This window comes from Myotis nattereri (assembly GCF_964212035.1).
Source record: "Myotis nattereri genome assembly, chromosome: 6".
Taxonomy (NCBI): Eukaryota; Metazoa; Chordata; class Mammalia; order Chiroptera; family Vespertilionidae; genus Myotis; species Myotis nattereri.
In genome coordinates this window covers 80,956,945-80,976,448 of record NC_138081.1, presented here as the reverse complement: position 1 = coordinate 80,976,448, position 19,504 = coordinate 80,956,945, and the positions used below count along the sequence as shown (strand labels likewise).

At 34.7% G+C, this 19,504-nt stretch overlaps 1 protein-coding gene across 2 annotated transcripts in view; it reads left to right on the top strand.

Moving 5' to 3' along the window:
• The window catches only part of LAMA2 (laminin subunit alpha 2), a 478,805-nt gene that overhangs the window by 266,395 nt on the left and 192,906 nt on the right, over nucleotides 1-19,504 (top strand). For both annotated transcript variants that reach the window (XM_081094172.1, XM_081094171.1), the window contains exons 15-17: nucleotides 3,328-3,439; nucleotides 8,868-8,981; nucleotides 13,211-13,338. In XM_081094172.1, coding sequence (XP_080950298.1) covers nucleotides 3,328-3,439; nucleotides 8,868-8,981; nucleotides 13,211-13,338 — 354 coding nt within the window. The remainder of the gene's footprint in view (nucleotides 1-3,327; nucleotides 3,440-8,867; nucleotides 8,982-13,210; nucleotides 13,339-19,504) is intronic.

Below are 19,504 nucleotides of genomic sequence, written 5' to 3'. Positions count from 1 at the left end.
TTGGACATCCCTCTCACAATCCAGGACCCCTGGCTTCTAACTGCTCACCTGCCAACCAGCCTGATCATCCCCTAATCGCTCCCTGGCCGGCCTGATTAACGCCTAACTGCCCTCCCCTGCAGGCCTGGTCACCCCAACTGCCCTCCCCTGCTGGCCTGTTTGCCCCCAACTGCCCTATCCTGCCGGCCATCTTGTGGTGACCATCTTGTGATGATGTGAGGGTGTCCCGCGAGGGCATGAGGACCATCTAGGCTTTTACTAGTATAGATAGGTGGGTTATTTTTTGTCTAATAAAAATGTTTGGAATTAGATAGATGTAGTGGTTGTACAACATTATGAATGTGCTAAACAACATTTTAAAGTGGCTAGTTGTACGTTATGTGAATTTTCACCTCAATTTAAAAAAAGGATTTCCAATGACACTTCATGTTCAAGTTTATTAAAAAAAACATTTAGAGGTTTTCTAAAATCTCTATGTAACCTGAACATTGTAAAACAGTGATTTTTAATGCTTACCACTGCCAGGTTGTCTAAGCTCAACCCCCAGAGAAGAAAGCATTTAAGAAATAGTGTTGGATAAGTTCATCTGTAGCTAAAGATAATCTGCTTGACTGTATAGGATGGCAGTTAACAATTTTAGCACCTGGCTTCCCTGTCCAAATGCCTATTTTCTGAGATTTAAACATGATTTTCCTTTTCTACTTCCTGATCATGTATGGATTCATTCATATTTCAAGGTACTATCAAAGGACTAAGATTGGTAAATGGAGGTAAAAACAATAAAGATTTAGAAACTTGTTGCTGAAAAATTTACAGCTTTGTGAAAGGTTGTCACTTTTAAAGAAACACTTACTTTCCTAAAACTGGCAAGCTTTTTATTAATTATGAATTGCCATTCAATTAAAATCTACCACCAGTCTTGAGAAAAGAAGTAAAAATGTGTGCCATAGCAAGAGTCAATTGCATCCTTCTTATGCTTAAAGGATGCCAGATTATGTGATATGGAGGTTGATCAATCATTTTAAAAACCAGTATTATCATTATGCATCAATAGCAGCCATTTAATAGTGCTCTTAAGTTTGAAATTTATTTAATTTGTTAAAATGACGAAAAGCTAGTTTGAGGGATACAAATAGTATTTCTTATACTACTCATGCAGTCATTTCTATTATATATCTACAGTCAATGAGAATATAAAATGCCTACTAATTAATAATCAACTACATGTTATATCTTTTTTATTATTATTATTATTAGTTAAGGTATTACAAATGTGTCCTCATCCCCCCCATTAACCCCCACCCTCCCCCCCACACACAAACTCATGCTCCCATCCCCCCATTGTCCATGTCCATTGGTTTGGCTTATATACATGTATACAAGTCCTTCGGTTGAGCTCTTCCCCTTACCCCCGCCCTCCCCTACTTTCCTTCTGGGGATTGATAGCCTGATCGCTGTTTCTCAGTCTTCGGGTCTGTCCCTTTTCATCAGTCTATGTTGTTCTCTATAATCCACAAATGAGTGAGATCATGTGGTATTTATCTTTCTCTGACTGGCTTATTTCACATAGCATAATGCTCTCCAGTTCCATCCATGCTGTTGCACAAGGCAAGAGTTCCTTTTTTTTTTTTTTTTACCACAGCATAGTATTCCATTGTGTATATGTACCACAGTTTTCTAATCCATTCATCTGCTGATGGGCACCTAGGCTGTTTCCAAATCTTAGCTATGGTGAATTGTGCTGCTATGAACATAGGGGTGCATATATCCTTTCTGATTGGCGTTTCTGGTTTCTTAGGATATATTCCTAGTAGTGGAATCACTGGGTCAAATGGGAGTTCCATTTTTAGTCTTCTGAGGTAGCTCCATACTGTTCTCCACAGTGGCTGCACCAGTCTGCATTCCCACCAGCAGTGCAGAAGGGTTCCTTTTTCTCCACATCCTCTCCAACACTTGTTGTTTGTTGATTTGTTGATGATAGCCATTCTGACAGGTGTGAGATGATAACGCATTGTCGTTTTGATTTGCATCTCTCGTATAATTAGTGACTTTGAGCAGGTTTTCATATGTCTTTCGGCCTTCTGTATGTCCTCTTTCGAAAAGTGTCTATCTAGGTCCGTTGCCCATTTTTTTATTGGATTGTTTATCTTCCTTTTGTTAAGTTTCATGAGATCCCTGTAAATGTTGGAAATTAAACCCTTATCGGTGGTATCATTGGCAAATATGTTCTCCCATGTAGTGGGTCTTCTTGTTGTTTTGTTGATGGTTTCCTTTGCTGTGCAAAAGCTTTTTATTTTGATGTAGTCCATTTGTTTATTTTCTCTTTAGTTTCCATTACATGTTATATCTTATATCAAGAACTTTATATTTATTATTTAATTTAATCCTTTAATCAAGCTCATGATTTATAGACTTACATTATCCATTACATAGATGACAACATTGAAGTGTAGAGAGAACTGGTAAATGTCAGAGACTATATATATATATAGTATACAACTTATGTAACAGCATTTTTCAATTTAGCCAAACTAGCTATGCCCCAAAATAATAAGTGATATCAAATCACTCTGTTAAAATAACCAGACTGTAAAGGAGTATCAATATAATAAAACCCATAGACACAGAGAACAATGAATTCAATTTAGGCCCAAAACAAATTAACTAATTCAACTGAACATTTGAGAATATTTGACTTTTACCTACCAACGTACAGATTTATTTTTGAGAAAAAGAAATCAAGATTATTTATTTTCCCTTTCTCACTCTCTTTCTTCTTCTATCTTTTCTTCCAATTTAATGGCTCTGACTGAATATATATATATATATATATATATATATATATATATATATTTACTTTTTCCTCCATTTTTAAATCATGTGTACCATGTTCTTTCTCTAATTTATTCCTATTGTCTCCTGATTTTCTAGTTTAAATGTTAACTTAAATCTGTTATATTAATATTTTCTGTTTTAAAAATCTTTTCAAATATGTGATCTTGAACTCTATCTCCAACAAACAAACAAGCAAACAAACCAAAACAGGGGGAAATCAAAACACAGCCAAAAAAATAAGAAATGAGCAAGAATGTTCTCATATCTTTTGAGCATGTGATGGTGGCAGTGGTTGTGCACACTATTAACTGAGCAGACTTTACCTAGTACAACGAATGACCAGAGCTTCAAGTTACGGATATTCTTTAGCCTTCTTTCTAAAGGCAGATAATCTGCTTATATTTACCCCACTGTTACTGTATTATTCCTCCAGCTATGTAATACCTAGGAGCTTGTTTACTTATTTACCATCTCTTTTTCCTTCTGCCCCAGGTTGAGCTCTGTGGGCCTGGACTCTGCTGTTCCCTATCCTACGGACAGAGGTTTTGCGTCAGCTGTGGAAGTCTGTCAGTGTCCACCAGGGTACACTGGGTCCTCTTGTGAAGTAAGTTTTCAAGAACATATCCTCAGTGCATTCTAAGTCCCTTCATCATTTCTTTCAGTAAACGGTTCTAAAAAGAGTCTAGTCTTTTTATATCAAAGATTGCAGAAACAATTGATAGTGTATTACTTAAAGAAGAAATTTGACTGTCTGCCAAAAAGTCATGGCTTTCAAATAAGAGTGCAACTCACATAATGTCTTCTTGAAATTATGTTTCTTCATTTTTAATCTTTTGTGCCTTACTCTTTCTCTACTTTATTTCTAAGAATGCAGCAAAATTGCAATCATCTAAAGGACACTATCTTTAAAATGTCAAGAACATAATATATGGAAGAAATACCTCGATCTGGAAAATTCCCCACAGGTCTTTGATTTGTTTAGTAGCTAAAGTTTGAGATACTTATTGTTGTCTCAATATTCTAGATTCATAATGATATTAATGTTTCTTAATACCAGTATGTCATATTTACTTCTGTGTATTTTATTTCGGTAGTTTGAAAAATTGATTTTATTTAAAACCTGGTCAAAAATTGCAAACACCAATTCCCTGACAGAGAGCATGGCTTGCAGATAAATAGGAGCTTAAGTTCTTTAAAAATGAAGCCTTTAAGGAATCATTTGAGTGTACCAAGATGTTCCACTTCAGCACACTACCCATTATGCCATTTATAGAAATACTCTAGGCACTGCCTGCCTTGTCAGTTCTCTTGTGCTCTGAAATAATGCGCGCTTCAAGAGGATACACAGGCTTCAGATTCATATTTGTGGCAAAATGTGTTTTCTTTAACTGGGCTCCGATTTACCTACCTAGAATAAAACTAAATGTAATTCATTGAAGTACTCACTTTTCTAAAATTCATGTCAAGAAGAGAAAAATAATACTTGAAATGAATTAACTCTGTCAATGCAAATTTGACTTTGCCTGTAAAATACATGCTGTATTTGATGAAGCATATTCTTTTGTTAATAGCCTAGCAGTTTTTATTTCAAACCAGAAAGCTCTCTTTGAACCTTAGAGTTTCTATTTCAATTGGAATAATAAATTCCTTGATCCTATTCTTGCTTTAGTACTTATTCCCACAGTAGTAATTCTCAGAACCCTTCATCATCCTTTATGCAAAGTTCCAAATACCCATTGAATATAAAATTGTCTGAATATTAGAATTGTTTAATTGGCTATACTTTTCATTTCTTCTTTCCTCTCTTCTAAAAAAAATATTGAGAATCTTTGGTAAATTATGCATTAGATGCTGAGGGGATTATCAAGGAGATTACATCATAATCCCTATCCTTAAAGACCTTAAAAATCTGTTTAGGGAGAAAGAATAAATATGAAAAATTGGATCACAGCACTATAATTAAGAGACCAGTAAGTGGTGCAGAACATAAGTGCAACAATCATTCAAAGAGGTGAGCAATTCCAGTGAGAGAGATGTCACTGAAAGTATCCTGAAGTGAAAAAACATCAAATTGCATGCTAAATAATGGTAACAATTAGGTAGAAAGAGAGAAGTACACAAGTGTGGGAGAATCAGAAGAAGACGAGGAGGGATAATAAAAGCTTTCTGTGCCTCTCACACAATAATTGTTTGATAAATAAAGTTATTTTGAAGTCTACAAAATAATAATTTCATTGTATCAGAAGATGATAAATTCTAAAGTTTCTCGCAGACTTCCACATTTCATCTACTAATAATGCCTTCTTTTCTTTATCAAAACTTCCTGTCCTTAGATTCACTATTATTTATTCCTATTCTTTCCTGATTTTATTTGCTTTTTTGCTGAGTTCATAAGGCCAGGCACTCTAGCTTTGTTAACACTAATATCCATGTACCATTTAAGAACTGGGTAAATTGCAAAGATTAATTAGTTCTAGGTTGCTAGGAGCAAATCAAGTGACTCCATTATAAAATTATCCTCTTTTATTTCATTTGGGGTCACAATGTTTACTCAGAATCACTTTTTCTCATTTCTACTTGAGTTATAAGTTCCTCTACAGTTCATCTTTTATCTTTATGTTTTCTAAAGTATCACCATAATTTATTTCACTTGACAAGTGGGACAGGTGAGGCTTTAAAGCAAAAGCGGGATACTGAATAAAAAGAAGCATTTGAATCTCAGTTTCCTCTTGTGTATGACGAAAATATTAACCACCTCATTAGAAGTGTCCATAATTTCATTTAGCTAACATATATTGATGACCATGCATCTTGAGACAATCAAGATCTTAGACATGGATGATAATGTGATGAGAAATACAGATGTGGCCCCTGCTCTCCAGGACATTACATTTAGGGGAAGACTAGCTAACATGCCAAAAAATAAATTTAAACACTTGTGATAAGTTCCACGAAGAAAATAAGCAGGTGCCTCATTAGAAGTCCTGAGAATGGGTGTGGGAAGATTAGATGGAAGGTACTACCTTATAAATGGCTGTCAGGAAAGGCTCTCTGAGGTGGAAACATCTAAACAGTTTAGGGTCAGCTATGTAAAAGGAACTGATTGAAAAGTGGAATAGAGCTTGGAGCAAGCACCTGAAAGGGGGCAAGTATGGCTGGAGCTTAGTAAGCAAGGGGAGAGAGTGGCACAGATGTGACTGGAGCTCCAGGCCATTCAGAGCGTTGCATACATGGACTTTATTTTAAGTGCAATGGAAAATCAATGGAACGCTTTAAGCTGAGTGGTGCCATGATCTGAGTTATGTTTTTTGAAAAAGTTTTTATAACTATAGTATGAAAACATAATATAGAGGGCAAGAATAGTTGATAGGCTTTTGTGGCAGAAGATAGTTACAGTAATAGTTTGTGTTGGTATAATGGCAGGCTAGGTAGAAAGAAGTTTTTATTCTACATATATTTTGATAGTAGAACCAGTAGGACTTACTGATAGACTATATGCCAAAGGAAAGTTAAAAGAAAAATAGTTTAAGAATGAGCCAGATTACTAGCTTGAGGAATTGGATGTGGTGCCATTCACTGAGCTAGAGTATAGCTGAAATAAGCAGCCCATTCTAGAAATACTAGTTTTGAGAAGCCTGTGAAATATGGACTTCAATGTAAAGTTAGAATATGCAGCTCTTGAACTTTGCATCTCTCTGGTCTAAAGATATGCATTTGGAAGCTTCATCAATGGTGAGACTGCATACAATTGGCTAGGAGAGAGTGTGATAAAAAAGAGAAAAGTGACTAACTCCCTAGGAGCTTCTGACAAGGAGAAGTGGAGTAGAGACAGAAGAGACAGCAAAGGGAAACTTGGGGACTGGGATGTCATGAGAGTTACAAGAAGAGACTTTTGAGGGAGAAAGGAATCAACTAAACCAATGTTGACGAGAGGTCAGATAAAATGTAATTGGAGACGTGTCCCTGAGATTGGGCTACCTGAAATTTGGTGACACAGATGAGAGCAGTTTTCACTGAGTGGTGGCAGCACAAGATGGATTAGAATGAGAGGGGAAAAAAGCAGCATGAAAGGGAAGTAAGGAAGAAAAACAATTTAGAGGAGTTTTACTGAAAAAAAGAGGCAGGCAAGTAACTGGAAAGCTATTGGATATTAAGGAACTAATTTTGTCAATTTTTTTTTGTTGTTGTTTCTGTTAGGTAAGTTTTGATGAGGATACTCGATCATTTTTTGAGCTGATAATAGCGATCCAATAGAAAAGAAAGCTGTTACTGATGCAGCACAGAGGGAATATTGGGAAGACGATATTGACGATATCGCATCTCTCTCTGGTCTAAATGTAAATAGATGATGGAATACAGATCACCAGTGGGATGATATTCCTTTGAGAGGATGAGGGACCCTGCATGCCCTGCCCCCATTGTTCTGGAGGGGAGTATGGCCAGTGGCGATTTACACCTGTGCTTTTGGACTTGGTAGTGGAGAGATGGCTTCCATCGGCTTCCAGTGTCTCTGTGGCTAATGCGATGAAATCACTGGCTAAGAGAGAGAGGTTAGGAGTTTGGACGTTTAAGAGGTTTGGGTATGAGTAGTACATGTGCAGAGTATAGAATAAAGCTTATAAATAATAATTTCATGATTATTTGTCCTAAAAACACTAGATCAGTTTTCTCCCTGATATCAGCACCCTTAATTTCTACCCCTTTCTGGATATGTAGCTTCCCAGTTTTTAGAAATATGTATCACAGAAGAAAATCTCTTCCACAATGCATCTATAGGGTAGCAAAAATTTAACAGAGAGAAATTATTAGAAGGGACAGAAACTTGACACCTTCTTTTTTGTACTGCCCGATTAAGAGGAAGGTTGCTTTTGCTTTTCGTTCAGATATGAAGTATTGGCACATCATTTTTTATGTTTTTGTTAGCAGTGTTCAAATTTAAGAGTCCTCAGCTCCTCCGGCAGAAGGAAGATTTCTAACAATACACAACACAGTTCTGTATACTTTATTACTGCAGTGATTTCTCTCTTGTTTTCATTTCAACTGGGGGGAAAAAGACCTTTTCATGAAATATTATGTTGTAGTTAACCATCCAGAAATAAAGTAAATCACCCACAGAATGCAGTTATAGTTTGAGGGAGACCATAAGCTCCTAGAGGACAGCCGTGTTCCCCCCTATTTTATATCCCACCCAGTTTGTAGTAACCCCCACCGAAGGGAAACTTAGTTCAGGGAGATGGTGGTCTTAGAGCTGGCATGGACACACAGGTATTCTAAGGCCCAAATGTCCTTTTTAAATCAGAATTCTGGTTTTATCTGATAAAGTGTGTCATACTTTAAAAAGAAATGATGAACATAAAGTTCTAGTAGGATACTACCACAAAACAAAATATGAAGGGAATGTATAATAAATAAATCACAGACTTTTTTGTGTAAAATTGAGAAAGGATAATAGGATGAAGGAAATTGAGAATGAAAGTTATGATTTATGTATTTGGAGAAGTTAGTGGTGTTTATAATCCAATGTAAGAGTGGGTTGCCTTCCAAATTATTGCAATGGTTTTCTGAAAGTGACCGAGTTAAGGGTAGTTAGTATGTATGAAAGGTAGTGTATTCCAGAGAATCAACATTCCTTGGGTTGACATTAGTTGCCAAGGTAGGCTAAGGTTCTTTTAAGAATCCTTTTATGTTGGCTGCTTTTATTTCCGGTACTTTTCCTTCTTTTTTTGTCTCTGCTTTTTACTTCAAGACTGTCACATTTCAATTCTTTATATCTCTGCTTTATTTTGCTATTTCAGAAGAGACTCCAAGCTAATGCTTCCTCTAATCTCATACCTGCCAATAACGCTAAGGTCAGTACGAAGCTCCACTGTCAGGAGAATAGCTCTGTAGCAGTGTTTCAATAACTCAGAAAAGTTTTGACAAGCACATTTGTTGAGTTTGCTGCCTAAATATTTTTCTTTATCCATAAAAGACAAACCACAAATTAAAAAAACAATTCCTGAGACTGACTTGAAACGTTATCTTTGTTTTAGTCTTGTTGGCCTAGGCACAGACGCGTTAACGGCACTATTTTTGGTGGCATCTGTGAACCTTGCCAGTGCTTTGGTCATGCGGATTCCTGTGATGACATCACTGCGGAATGCCTGGTGAGTGCTTTTTTCTTGGTGGATGCTGACTGACAAGGTTGAGGTCAGCTCCACAGGACCTGCAATTCAATCAATACCTTCGTGACCTAAAACATGTGAGCCAAGAAGTGATTTGACAGAGATCTTTATGTTGAACTGGGTTGGAAGTTGAGAATTCTCTTTCATATGTGCTCTCCCCGAGTAACAGGTATTAGGAAGTGTTTCTTCCTATTAGGCAAAAAATTGAATTAGGATCAGGTACATCAAAATAAAATGTAACTAATGACTGAGGTACACATCTACCATGTAAATGCATGGTTTTAATCCCCTCCATAAATCTACCAAACATAGACTGTACTTCTCTAACAGGAAATGGTTTGTATCCCCATAGCATGAAAAGTAAAAGATAACCTATGTAATAGCCACAATTTATTTGTTTGTTTTGTCATTGAAAATGAGAGCATACTGCATGTATGTTTATTTTTAAATTGCAGCATTTAACTAAATACAAGGCATCATATATAGATTAAAGTAATAAATATATGCAATACATATTCATCAGAGCTGTTTACTCTTACAATTAAGTCTACACTTTTAACAAGAAAAACAGGTCTACAAAGAGCTAAACACTTTCTATCCTGCTAAGAAGGCTTTGGATTGGAGAATTGCACTGAATAGACCATTCTGATCAACTCAAGGGCATGTTAGTTTTATGTTGTCTGACATGGCATGAAGCTTGAAACAACACTTCTCATTTCATTAGCCTTACAGAGACACAATTTGAAACAGTGCCAGGTTAGGAGGATATCATATTCTCATTTCCCTGTAGAATTTCAGGCAGACTCTGTTTTCTGTATTTCTTAATGTTCTCTCTTTCTCTTACTCATTTCGTCCCTTTTGCTTCTACTTGAAAACATCTGGGAAAAATCCAAAATGAAAATTCAGGGCTTTTGTTTCAATGTGATTTGGCATTTAGATCTATTGATGCTCTTTCTGTTTTCTTATATTAGATTTTGTTTAATTGCATTGCAGTATAAAACATGACAGTCTTAATTTGTAGAGCAGTAGATTTTTGAAATGACATTTTTATGAATAGATAGACTAAGTGATTTTGGTTCTAATTATACCATAAGACTTTTAAAATGCACCTTGGGGAAAATATTGTTACCTTTAAATACCTTCACTAACTTGCGATAGGAAATTTCAGCTTAAAATGAATATGGATTTGCTTTATTTAAACCTAGAAAGACAAAAATAAAAATATTGTGGTATCAGGCTTGGAATATTCCCAATAGTAATATTTCATATTGAATTCATTAGTATTAAATCAGATCATTCTGTTGACCCATTTGGTTTTGTGATATTTCCAAGGATGGAAGTGTTTTGTTTTGTTTTAAGAATAAAATAGTTTCATTAAACATATTTTTAGGAGGGGAAAAGAGAGGGAGCAAAGATTATTTGAGGCTTTCAACTAATGAAATGTTTCATGGACAGAGAGATGAGAGCCTAACTTCAAATAACAGAGGGAACCTTAGGGAAACGGTAGAGAACCTAATGATAGAATCTGGTGTTTTTGGGGGTTTCCATTATAGCCGGTAAATAGGTGATCATTAAGGTGTTTTCTGGCGACTTTCTACTACCTTTATCTAAAACAGTATTGATAGTGAAGTGCTGACACCCCATTTTGAGCACATCGATTCTAATAGGATCCACAGAGAGAAAAATATTTGAATGTTGCACATCAAGGGCATTCTTACTATTCAGCTGATCAGCACTTTAAGCTTCTTCTTTTTTTTATTATTTATGTTTGCCCCTAACATTAAAAAGATAAGTTATGAAATTTACAGATAAACTATTTTTTAGTTACCTTGGCTTTGAAATCTGATTAGAAATTAACTAAAATAGATTTTGATATTAGTTCAAAAACCAGACCTCTGTTATAGTGTGGACGTATATGAAAAAGTCATTTTAACTCAAAGTCCATTTGAAGCAACCCAGGGCACATTCAGAGCCACATGAGAAGATTGCATACCGTCTCCTTCTCATTGTTCTATGTGATGTGAACAGACATTTGGAAACCACTTTTGTAGCAGGACATCTGTAAAAATAACCAGAGTAAAGTCATCAGAGTGACCTCTCATCTTTTACAACTTGATTTCCAGTATGTTGTTGTCTAAGGCAACTTTAGAGTTACAATTGCAAAGACACTTGAGTTTTAAAATTAATTTTATTATTTCCATGAAATGAAATACAACATTAGGAAATATAAGAAGCTGCTACATAGTATTTCTCCTTTAAATCAGTAGTTAAAAAAAACAGGGTCTCTGAGTTGTACAGGTTTTCAGTGAAGTTTTGGAAATATCATTTTCAACAAGGTTAAGACAATGTTTATGATTTTATGATTTTATTTTTTAAAACCCCTAAGTCTTTGAAGAGATCATTTTGATCATGTCATTATGATAATAGGCAAAGATTATTGCAGAAACATACAATTTTTTTAGTAATAGACAATGTGACCTAAACCTGGAAACTGAAAGGAACTAATACAAAGATGAAATCAAAGAAGAAAGCCTTTCTTCAAACTGACTCATGGTTTGCACATTCCATCCGAATATGCTTATTTAGAAAACTGTTGATAGTGAAGTTAACCTCTATGCTATCTTTGAAAGAGGGTGACTAAATAAATTTGAGACAGAATTTAAATTACCATAAGAAAAACCTATTTTCTAGTATAACCAGATACTAAAGAATTACCTCTTCACCTTGTGGTTGTGAAACTGTCATGGGATTTCAGAGTTTGAAAACTCCATAAATCATAGGCTTTAGCTCCCTCATTTTGCAGAATGAAAGTGAGAGGTTTCGAGAGTTAAATGATTGGATTTTCATTTAATATCTTCTGCTCGATAAAGAATCTGTTTCTCTCCCCGGGGAACATAACAAGCTATGTTCCAAAGTGTGTATTTTCTGTGTGTTTTTATTAAATCCACTTACTAAATGTAATTAAAATTGAGCTTTGAAATATACTGAAATATATACTTAAAAATATACTGAAGTAAATAATAATTCAGGATTTTCATTAAATTAGGGTGGCTATCCCAGTGGTCATCCATTTTACTTTAGTTTAAAATGAATTTATATTTTAGCTATTTCCTATTTGGTTATTGGTCATAATAATAAGGGTTTGACACCCCTAAGCTCTGAGGAACTCTTTTCAACATGAGAAAAAATTATAATCATAAATGTTTATAAAATTAAAAATGTATTTTAGTCATAATGAATCCATACTTAATGATATTTAATAAGCATTAGATATGTTTTATTGTACCATTAGAGACCAAATAAGTAAGTTATGTCTGCATGATGCCAAAACATGATACAAATTTATCAAATTTTGCTATCGAAAGTTTTGTAGCTAATTCTACTGCTTGATTAACTCGATTGTTCGCCTTTAAACCAGTCTTGATGAGTTTTGTGAGCACAGTCTGCATTGATAAATGTACTTTAATTAACATGAAGAAATCAAGATATAAATTATCATTTTTTTATTTTTGAAAAGAACCTGGGTTCAATAACTGCTAGTTGACAGGAAAATGCCATTTTAGTTTTTTAAAAATTGTCTAAGGGAAATTGTAATGTGTCTTGTGTTTTCAATATGTATTGGAATATATTTAATTTTTTTCAATATTCTCATTGTTTAATATGCATCAAACAAGCTCCTCACAGATGTAATACATTAATGCATTGTGCAATTCACCAGAGCCCACTGAGGTCCAAGTTAATCTCTGCAGTAAGAGGGTTATAGTCCCAGAGGATTTGTTTGATTAGCCACAGTTCTCATTAAATCAGCAGTTTTAAGCTGAAAAATTGAATTTTTACCTAGAATTGGCTACAGTTGCCATTGAACATATTTTATTCAGGCTCTATGACTATACATACTTACATGTGCATGAACAAGCACATGTATTTCCTCAAGAAAAAAAAAAATTCAATCTAAAGAAAGAAGGACATAAGATGTGCATTACAACAAAAAACCATAATTAATTTCAGTCATCTTTTCATAAGTTGCATATGCTGAAACTAGCATGTATTAAATTAACTTCTAATGCTATTTCCCAGCTGTAAAATTGACCATTTACTGTGGAAAATTATTATTCCTGGCAGGGAACAGACTAATGACTCTGTAGAACTATTTTTGGTAACATGTTGCTTGAGACCAAAATAATAAACTTTGATGTGCATTTCTTTCTCAGAACTGTAGAGATCACACAGGTGGCCCATATTGCAATCAATGTCTTCCTGGTTTCTACGGCGAACCTACTAAAGGAACTGCTGAGGATTGTCAGCCCTGTGCCTGTCCACTCAATATCCCATCAAATAAGTGAGTAATACACTTACCTCTCTAAAGAGTTGGGCATCCAGTTCTGTAAGTGAATTTTTATATGGAATGTACTCTTTCTCTTGTCACACATAAATAATAAATATATGCGTAAGTTTCTCGGGAATGTCATATGTTTAAAATATAAAATATTTATAGTTATCACTGTTTATTCTGCAGAATTTTGAATACTTTAGCTATAGTTTTGTTGATTTAGTATATAAAGATGAAATTCAAACAGAATTTCAAAACTAACTCCAAAGAACAGACATATTTTATACCAACATATGCAAATGCCCACATGCACACATATACACATGCACACATATACACACACAGTTTTTGTGAGAATTACATCAATTAAAATACACAATTAAATCAGTCGTTGGACATGGTGAACCCAAAATAAGGACTAACTATTATCAAGTAATTTGCTCAGTCATAAAATACTAAAGTACCAGAGCTGGGCCCTGGAGAGTGTAGCTCAGTTGGTTGGAGCATCATCCTGTGCACTGGAAGGTCATAGGGTAGATTCCTGGGCAGGGCATATGCCAAGCTTCTGGGTTCAATACAGGATGTAAGAGAGATACAGCCAATCAGCGTATCCCTCTCTAAAAAATCAATTTAAAATGTTTTAAAATAAAATATTAGAGTTGGAATTTGAAGTCCATGTGCTTTCCTTCCACTACAGCCTACATTGCAGACTTCTTTAACAAATACAATGCATTTTATGTGATAACATTAAAAGTAATTAAATGGGAAATTGAGTTAATGTATATTAGTGATCAAATCTTTTCCAAAGTTTGGAGCATGAGCCTGGGTGGGCACAAAACTGAGGAACCTTTAGCAACAAAGGGTGTCATAGAAGAGGAAGAAGGCACAAGGGAAAGCTACTGCAAAATAATGAATATAGGAGAACAAATTAAATCCCTTCACAATTAATGGTTAGTGGGGCCTATGTTGACTATAATTTGACATGAACCTTACTCTCTGGTGTATTTGTGAATGATTATATCACGCAATAGAGAACTTATTCACTCACTATGGCTGAATGAATTCTGCAGAACCATTTAATATAGACGAAACCCATTGTTCAACACTATCTTTCACTGAAGAAAGCAGAGGGATTGCTTTTCTCCACTGATTTGTGTTGTACTTCTTCTCAGCCAGAAGTCATAGGGACTAGCATAGCACAGCTGTCAATCCAGCAGAGCTGGCCATTTATAGTACCATATGAATCCTAGCATAATACATTTGTAGAATTGCATAACTAATTGAATATGTAGATTTATGGATTAATTCTCAAGTCTGACCAAAATGACTACAAATACAGAGGGGCCGTTAGGGAGAGAACTTTGTGTAACTGTTGGCATTCATACCCCATCCTTTTCTGTTTACTATGCTTCTACCTTAAAATGGGTTCTAAGTGTGTGTGAAAGGAAAGAGAAAGTCAGCAAGCGTTAGAACACCATTCATCCGTGTCAAAGGGATTGAGGTCCCAGGGCCCAATGAGTGTATTTCCTCAAGTATGTGTATTCCACTTTTGTATGATTATACAGATTTTATTTTTTTAAGAAAATTCAATAGTAACATTATCAGTTATACCCAAGTATTTAAAGATCCTTCATTTTTCAACATGGTTACATATACGTACTTTTATCCTTATAAGTAGAATCAGGAATAGAGTGTAACTTATTTTAAATTCCAGCTTTTGGGGGACAGGGATAATTCACTTATTTATAAAATACTAGAAGTTTGTATCCAATATTATAAAGTCTTTTAAATTTAGAACAACTTGGAAAATTAACATAGTTTACTGCACAAATGTAATGAAAAAAGTTTATTTTAATCTAATAACCTAAGTTTTCTTTTAAAATCATTAAATAATGGGACACAGTACCTTAGAGGAAGTCTCCTTTTTAAACATTTTTTAATAGTCATTACTGCTATTTTAAACTCTGAAGACTAAATTGAACATAATATATTGAATATGGATATATTGATATGAATATGATTGTATGATATATCAAGAAGAAAAAGAAATCAGCTAGAGATTACTGCAACCTTCATCTACAAGTTAAAGCTTAGTGATGGTTTTACCTTGGTGACTTATCTTTTTAAATTCTGGTCATAAATCTTATAGATCACAAGTATTTTGGATCTAAATTTCTTACATAACATTGCTAAATAAAACAGATGTGTAGAGAGATAGAGATAAGTATTGGTATACTTATTTTGATGTATAAATACAGATAAGTATGTAATATTTAAATTATATATCCTATATAAAAAAAACCCTAATATGCAAATCGACCAAATGGGGGAACGAACAGTCCCTATGTCATGCACTGACTACCAAGGGGCACACACTCAAGCAGGAGCTGCTCCCTGGTGTCAGTGCTCTCCCACAGGGGGACTGCCGCTCAGCCAGAAGAGGAGTCCCGGACTGCAAGAGGACACAGGCTGAGCTGAGGGACACCCCACTCCCAGTGCACTAATATCATGCACTGGGCCTCCAGTATAAGTGTGTGTGTGTGTGTGTGTGTGTGTGTGTGTGTGTGTGTGTATAATCAACTAGTTATAGTTTCTGCTCTTTGCTTAGCCTCATCTTGGTGATGTATATATTATAGCTATAGATTGTAACTAGATCATGAAATTTATCTATAGAGAAGCAAATAAAATTGTAAATATTTCAAATGTTTTATATTAATTTTTGACATCACATAGCTTGTAGATTAAATATTTTATGAAAAAAAAACCACATTATTATTTGTTCTTGAATTCCCGGGATGTGTTTGAATAGATATTATAATCATAGATTTTCATCAATTACATGATAAAATTAGAGACATTCTTGGCACAAAGCTGGATAGAAGGCAGACACTCAATAAATTCTACCTACTAATATTATGAATATGTACTTCTTTGTGTGCATCAGGAATGCTAAAATTTATCTTCCGGAAAGAATGGACCACTTCTAGAACTGACTCTTGGATTCACTCAAGGGCCATATTGAATTATTATTAAAATTAATAGTTCTAATAGAAAATGTTATTTTCTAATATTATGCTGAGGCAAAAGGTAAATTTAAGTAAACATTCAACAACATCCTTTAGAAATTTTAGAGTGTGTTAGATAATTTAGAGTACTTTCGTATACCATGTTTTATGTCCATATGGGTGATTATGATCTATCGTACTAATCCCATAAACCAGAAGGGAAAACTAGACTCCTGAGAAATGAAATGACTTGATCATGATCATAATACAGCTTGCTTGTGGCAGAACCACTATTAGAACCCATATATTCACCTCTCTGTTCTTCTTCCAATGGGGCTATAGAAATAGAAACAATTTCAGAGACATGGAAGAGAAGCAAAGAAAAAAAGTTCAATAGAATTTAAGGTTAGACAAACTGTAAATGTTCATTGTAAAAATGACCCTGGGCTTTGGCAACCATTATGCTAACTCAATGTAAGGACTCGGGCAGTTTATTTTTTTCATAGAAAACAGTTCAAGTTTATTTTTTAAATAATGGGAAAATAATAGAGATAGTAATGCTTATCATATGGTAAAGGGCTTCTCCACCTTTTCCAACCTCTCTTGCAACTGGGTTGTGGCTGTGCAACTAGTTCTGGCAAATGTAGGCGCAGTTAAGAGTTGTCCATGCTCTTTCTTCTCTCGTGCAGGTCCATCTTGAGGAGGCAGCATGGCAAAGTGGTGGAATGCCCATTCTTTGATATCTGAATGAATCTGTGGAACAGAGTTCCCTACTGATAAGCATTAGCTATGTAGTATGAATTTGAAATAAGCCTTTCTAGTGCTAAGCTAGTAAAATATTGGAGTTTATTTGTAACCATGGATATCTTTTCCTATAGTAATTAGCTAAAAGTTGACCTGTGTGCCTTCCTTGTGTTTACACCTGCCTCCTTTCTCAGAAAGTGCAAGTTTAATTATGTAACGGGTGACTACCTTCAAATTTAAACAAATCAATCTACTTTGGCAAAACATTTTAAAGTATTAAATCACAGCTATGATTTACTGTGCCACTGTAAGAGTTTCTTTCCTACATTTTTAGCAAAAAAGGCTTTATTAAGTAGATCATATTACCTCATTTTGCAGAATGAGAAACCCAGGTTTAGAGAAATATAATATCCAAAGACAGAAAATAACCCAATTCTAATTACAAAACCCAATTACAGACATTAATTCATATTTCATAGTATTTGAAGATAATTAAAGAAATATGTGTTTGCTTAATGGTTTTCCTATGAATATATAAAACAGAGATCACTGAACTGAAAGAAGAAAACACTTATGAAGAAACATCAAAAATTCATGTGGCCCAAACCAAAATCATGAAGCAAATGAGTTTTTCCTTCAATTTTATTCTCTTCTCAGGCCTCTGCTCCTTCTCATTCCTTTGCAGCTTCTGATCCCTTTTGGTTTCTCTGGAACACCCAAGTGTTCCAGGTTACAATTAGTTAAAAGGAATTCTTCCCTTTTGTATCTACAAACACAGAACATGCCCTGAGTGTCTCACCCTAATGATAGAAATGTTATGCCAGTCCCAAGAGGCAATTTGTTCCTTCTTGCAGTAGCTGTGAGATAGCGCAAAGCCATATGTTGATCTGCCACTACCAAATGAGCATACCTTATACAATAAATTTTACACTTTTATTTGATTTGATTTTTCAGGATTTTTTTTGTCTTTAACCTTATTTATTCATTTTTCTTTTAAAAAAATTTTTTTATTGATTTCAGAAAGGAAGGGGAGCGGAGGGAAGAGATAGAAACATCAATGATGAGAGAGAATCATTGATCACCTGCTTCCTGCATGCCCCCTACTGGGGATCAAGCCTGTAATCCAGGCAATTCATTTTATCTTATTGTACATCTGTTGGTAGGTAGAATTAAATTATTTTGGAGTAAATTCATACATAGTACACATACACACACACACATATATCATTATAACTATAAAATTCTCTGTTCAGCCATTAATAAAAATGATTTCCATGTGCATATCTTCACTACGCACATGGAAATCAGTCCAAAATTAGCTTCTCTTTCTCTACTTATTTGTGGAAATGTTTGCTCTTCTTTGGTCTCTTGTGTCTTCTGTGGCAGGTAGTAGATACTTCAGGAAGTAGAACACTTCCTCTGCCAGTGTAGAGCTGGCCAACTGGACATAATCTTGGAAGCACTTGAAGTCAACAATGATCTTACAGTTCCCTTGTTCTGACACAGAACAGTTAGCTTCATATTTTGGCCAAACTCAGGTCAATTTGTTGGATTTGCCAATCCAAATTCTATAGACATTTTTTGTTTTCTGTGTCTAATTTTCATTCTCACTTTACTTTTGGTATTGAATGCCATTTTCTTCATAACTATATATTCAATTATAGTGATCAGGGAGTGAACCCTCAGTTTATGTTGATTAAAGAACATTGAAGCACAAATGCAGTTATATTTTAAGAGGACATTTTATTTAAATGTATCCTGTCAGGTATTTATATGATTAAAAGTTTAAACACATTTTTTATAAGTAGGTTTAATGCTGATTGGATAAAGAAAGAAGACAGCATCGGATTAGAATTCAGAAGCCCTGGATCCCATGCTAAATTCTCCTAGCTATGACCTTGGGCAAGAAAAAGCATGTCTGCCTGAAGCAGCTCATAAAATTTGGAGAAAATGCAATAAAATTATTTGCAAAAATCACTCTGAAAATGTAAAGAGCTAATGCAATCTTATATACTATTGTCATTGCTTATATTTTTCCTGGGAAATAAAAGTATTAACTTTTGTCGGTGACAGCATTTTACTTTACTTCTGTCAGCTCTAAGCAATGCATGAGTATATTAGAAATTTGAAATCTATTTTATAAATAGTTTTAAAGTGTCAGAAGCCTTGTCAAGCACCTTTAACATGACTTACGATAAGCAGATTTAGGATTTTAAAAAATAATTGGTGTGTTTTTCCTTCAATCACTGTAGTCCCACATGGGTGGGAAACCTTTTCCAAAGATGAAGAGATAGTTATAGAATGCCAATCTTAAAAGAAGGCATACACACATTTTTTAGATTTGTCAAAATCCAGTCCTTCCTTTTATGTGTGAAAACAATAGCAAATCATGGGGTGAAGAAGGGAAATCATGTTTCTTTTCACTT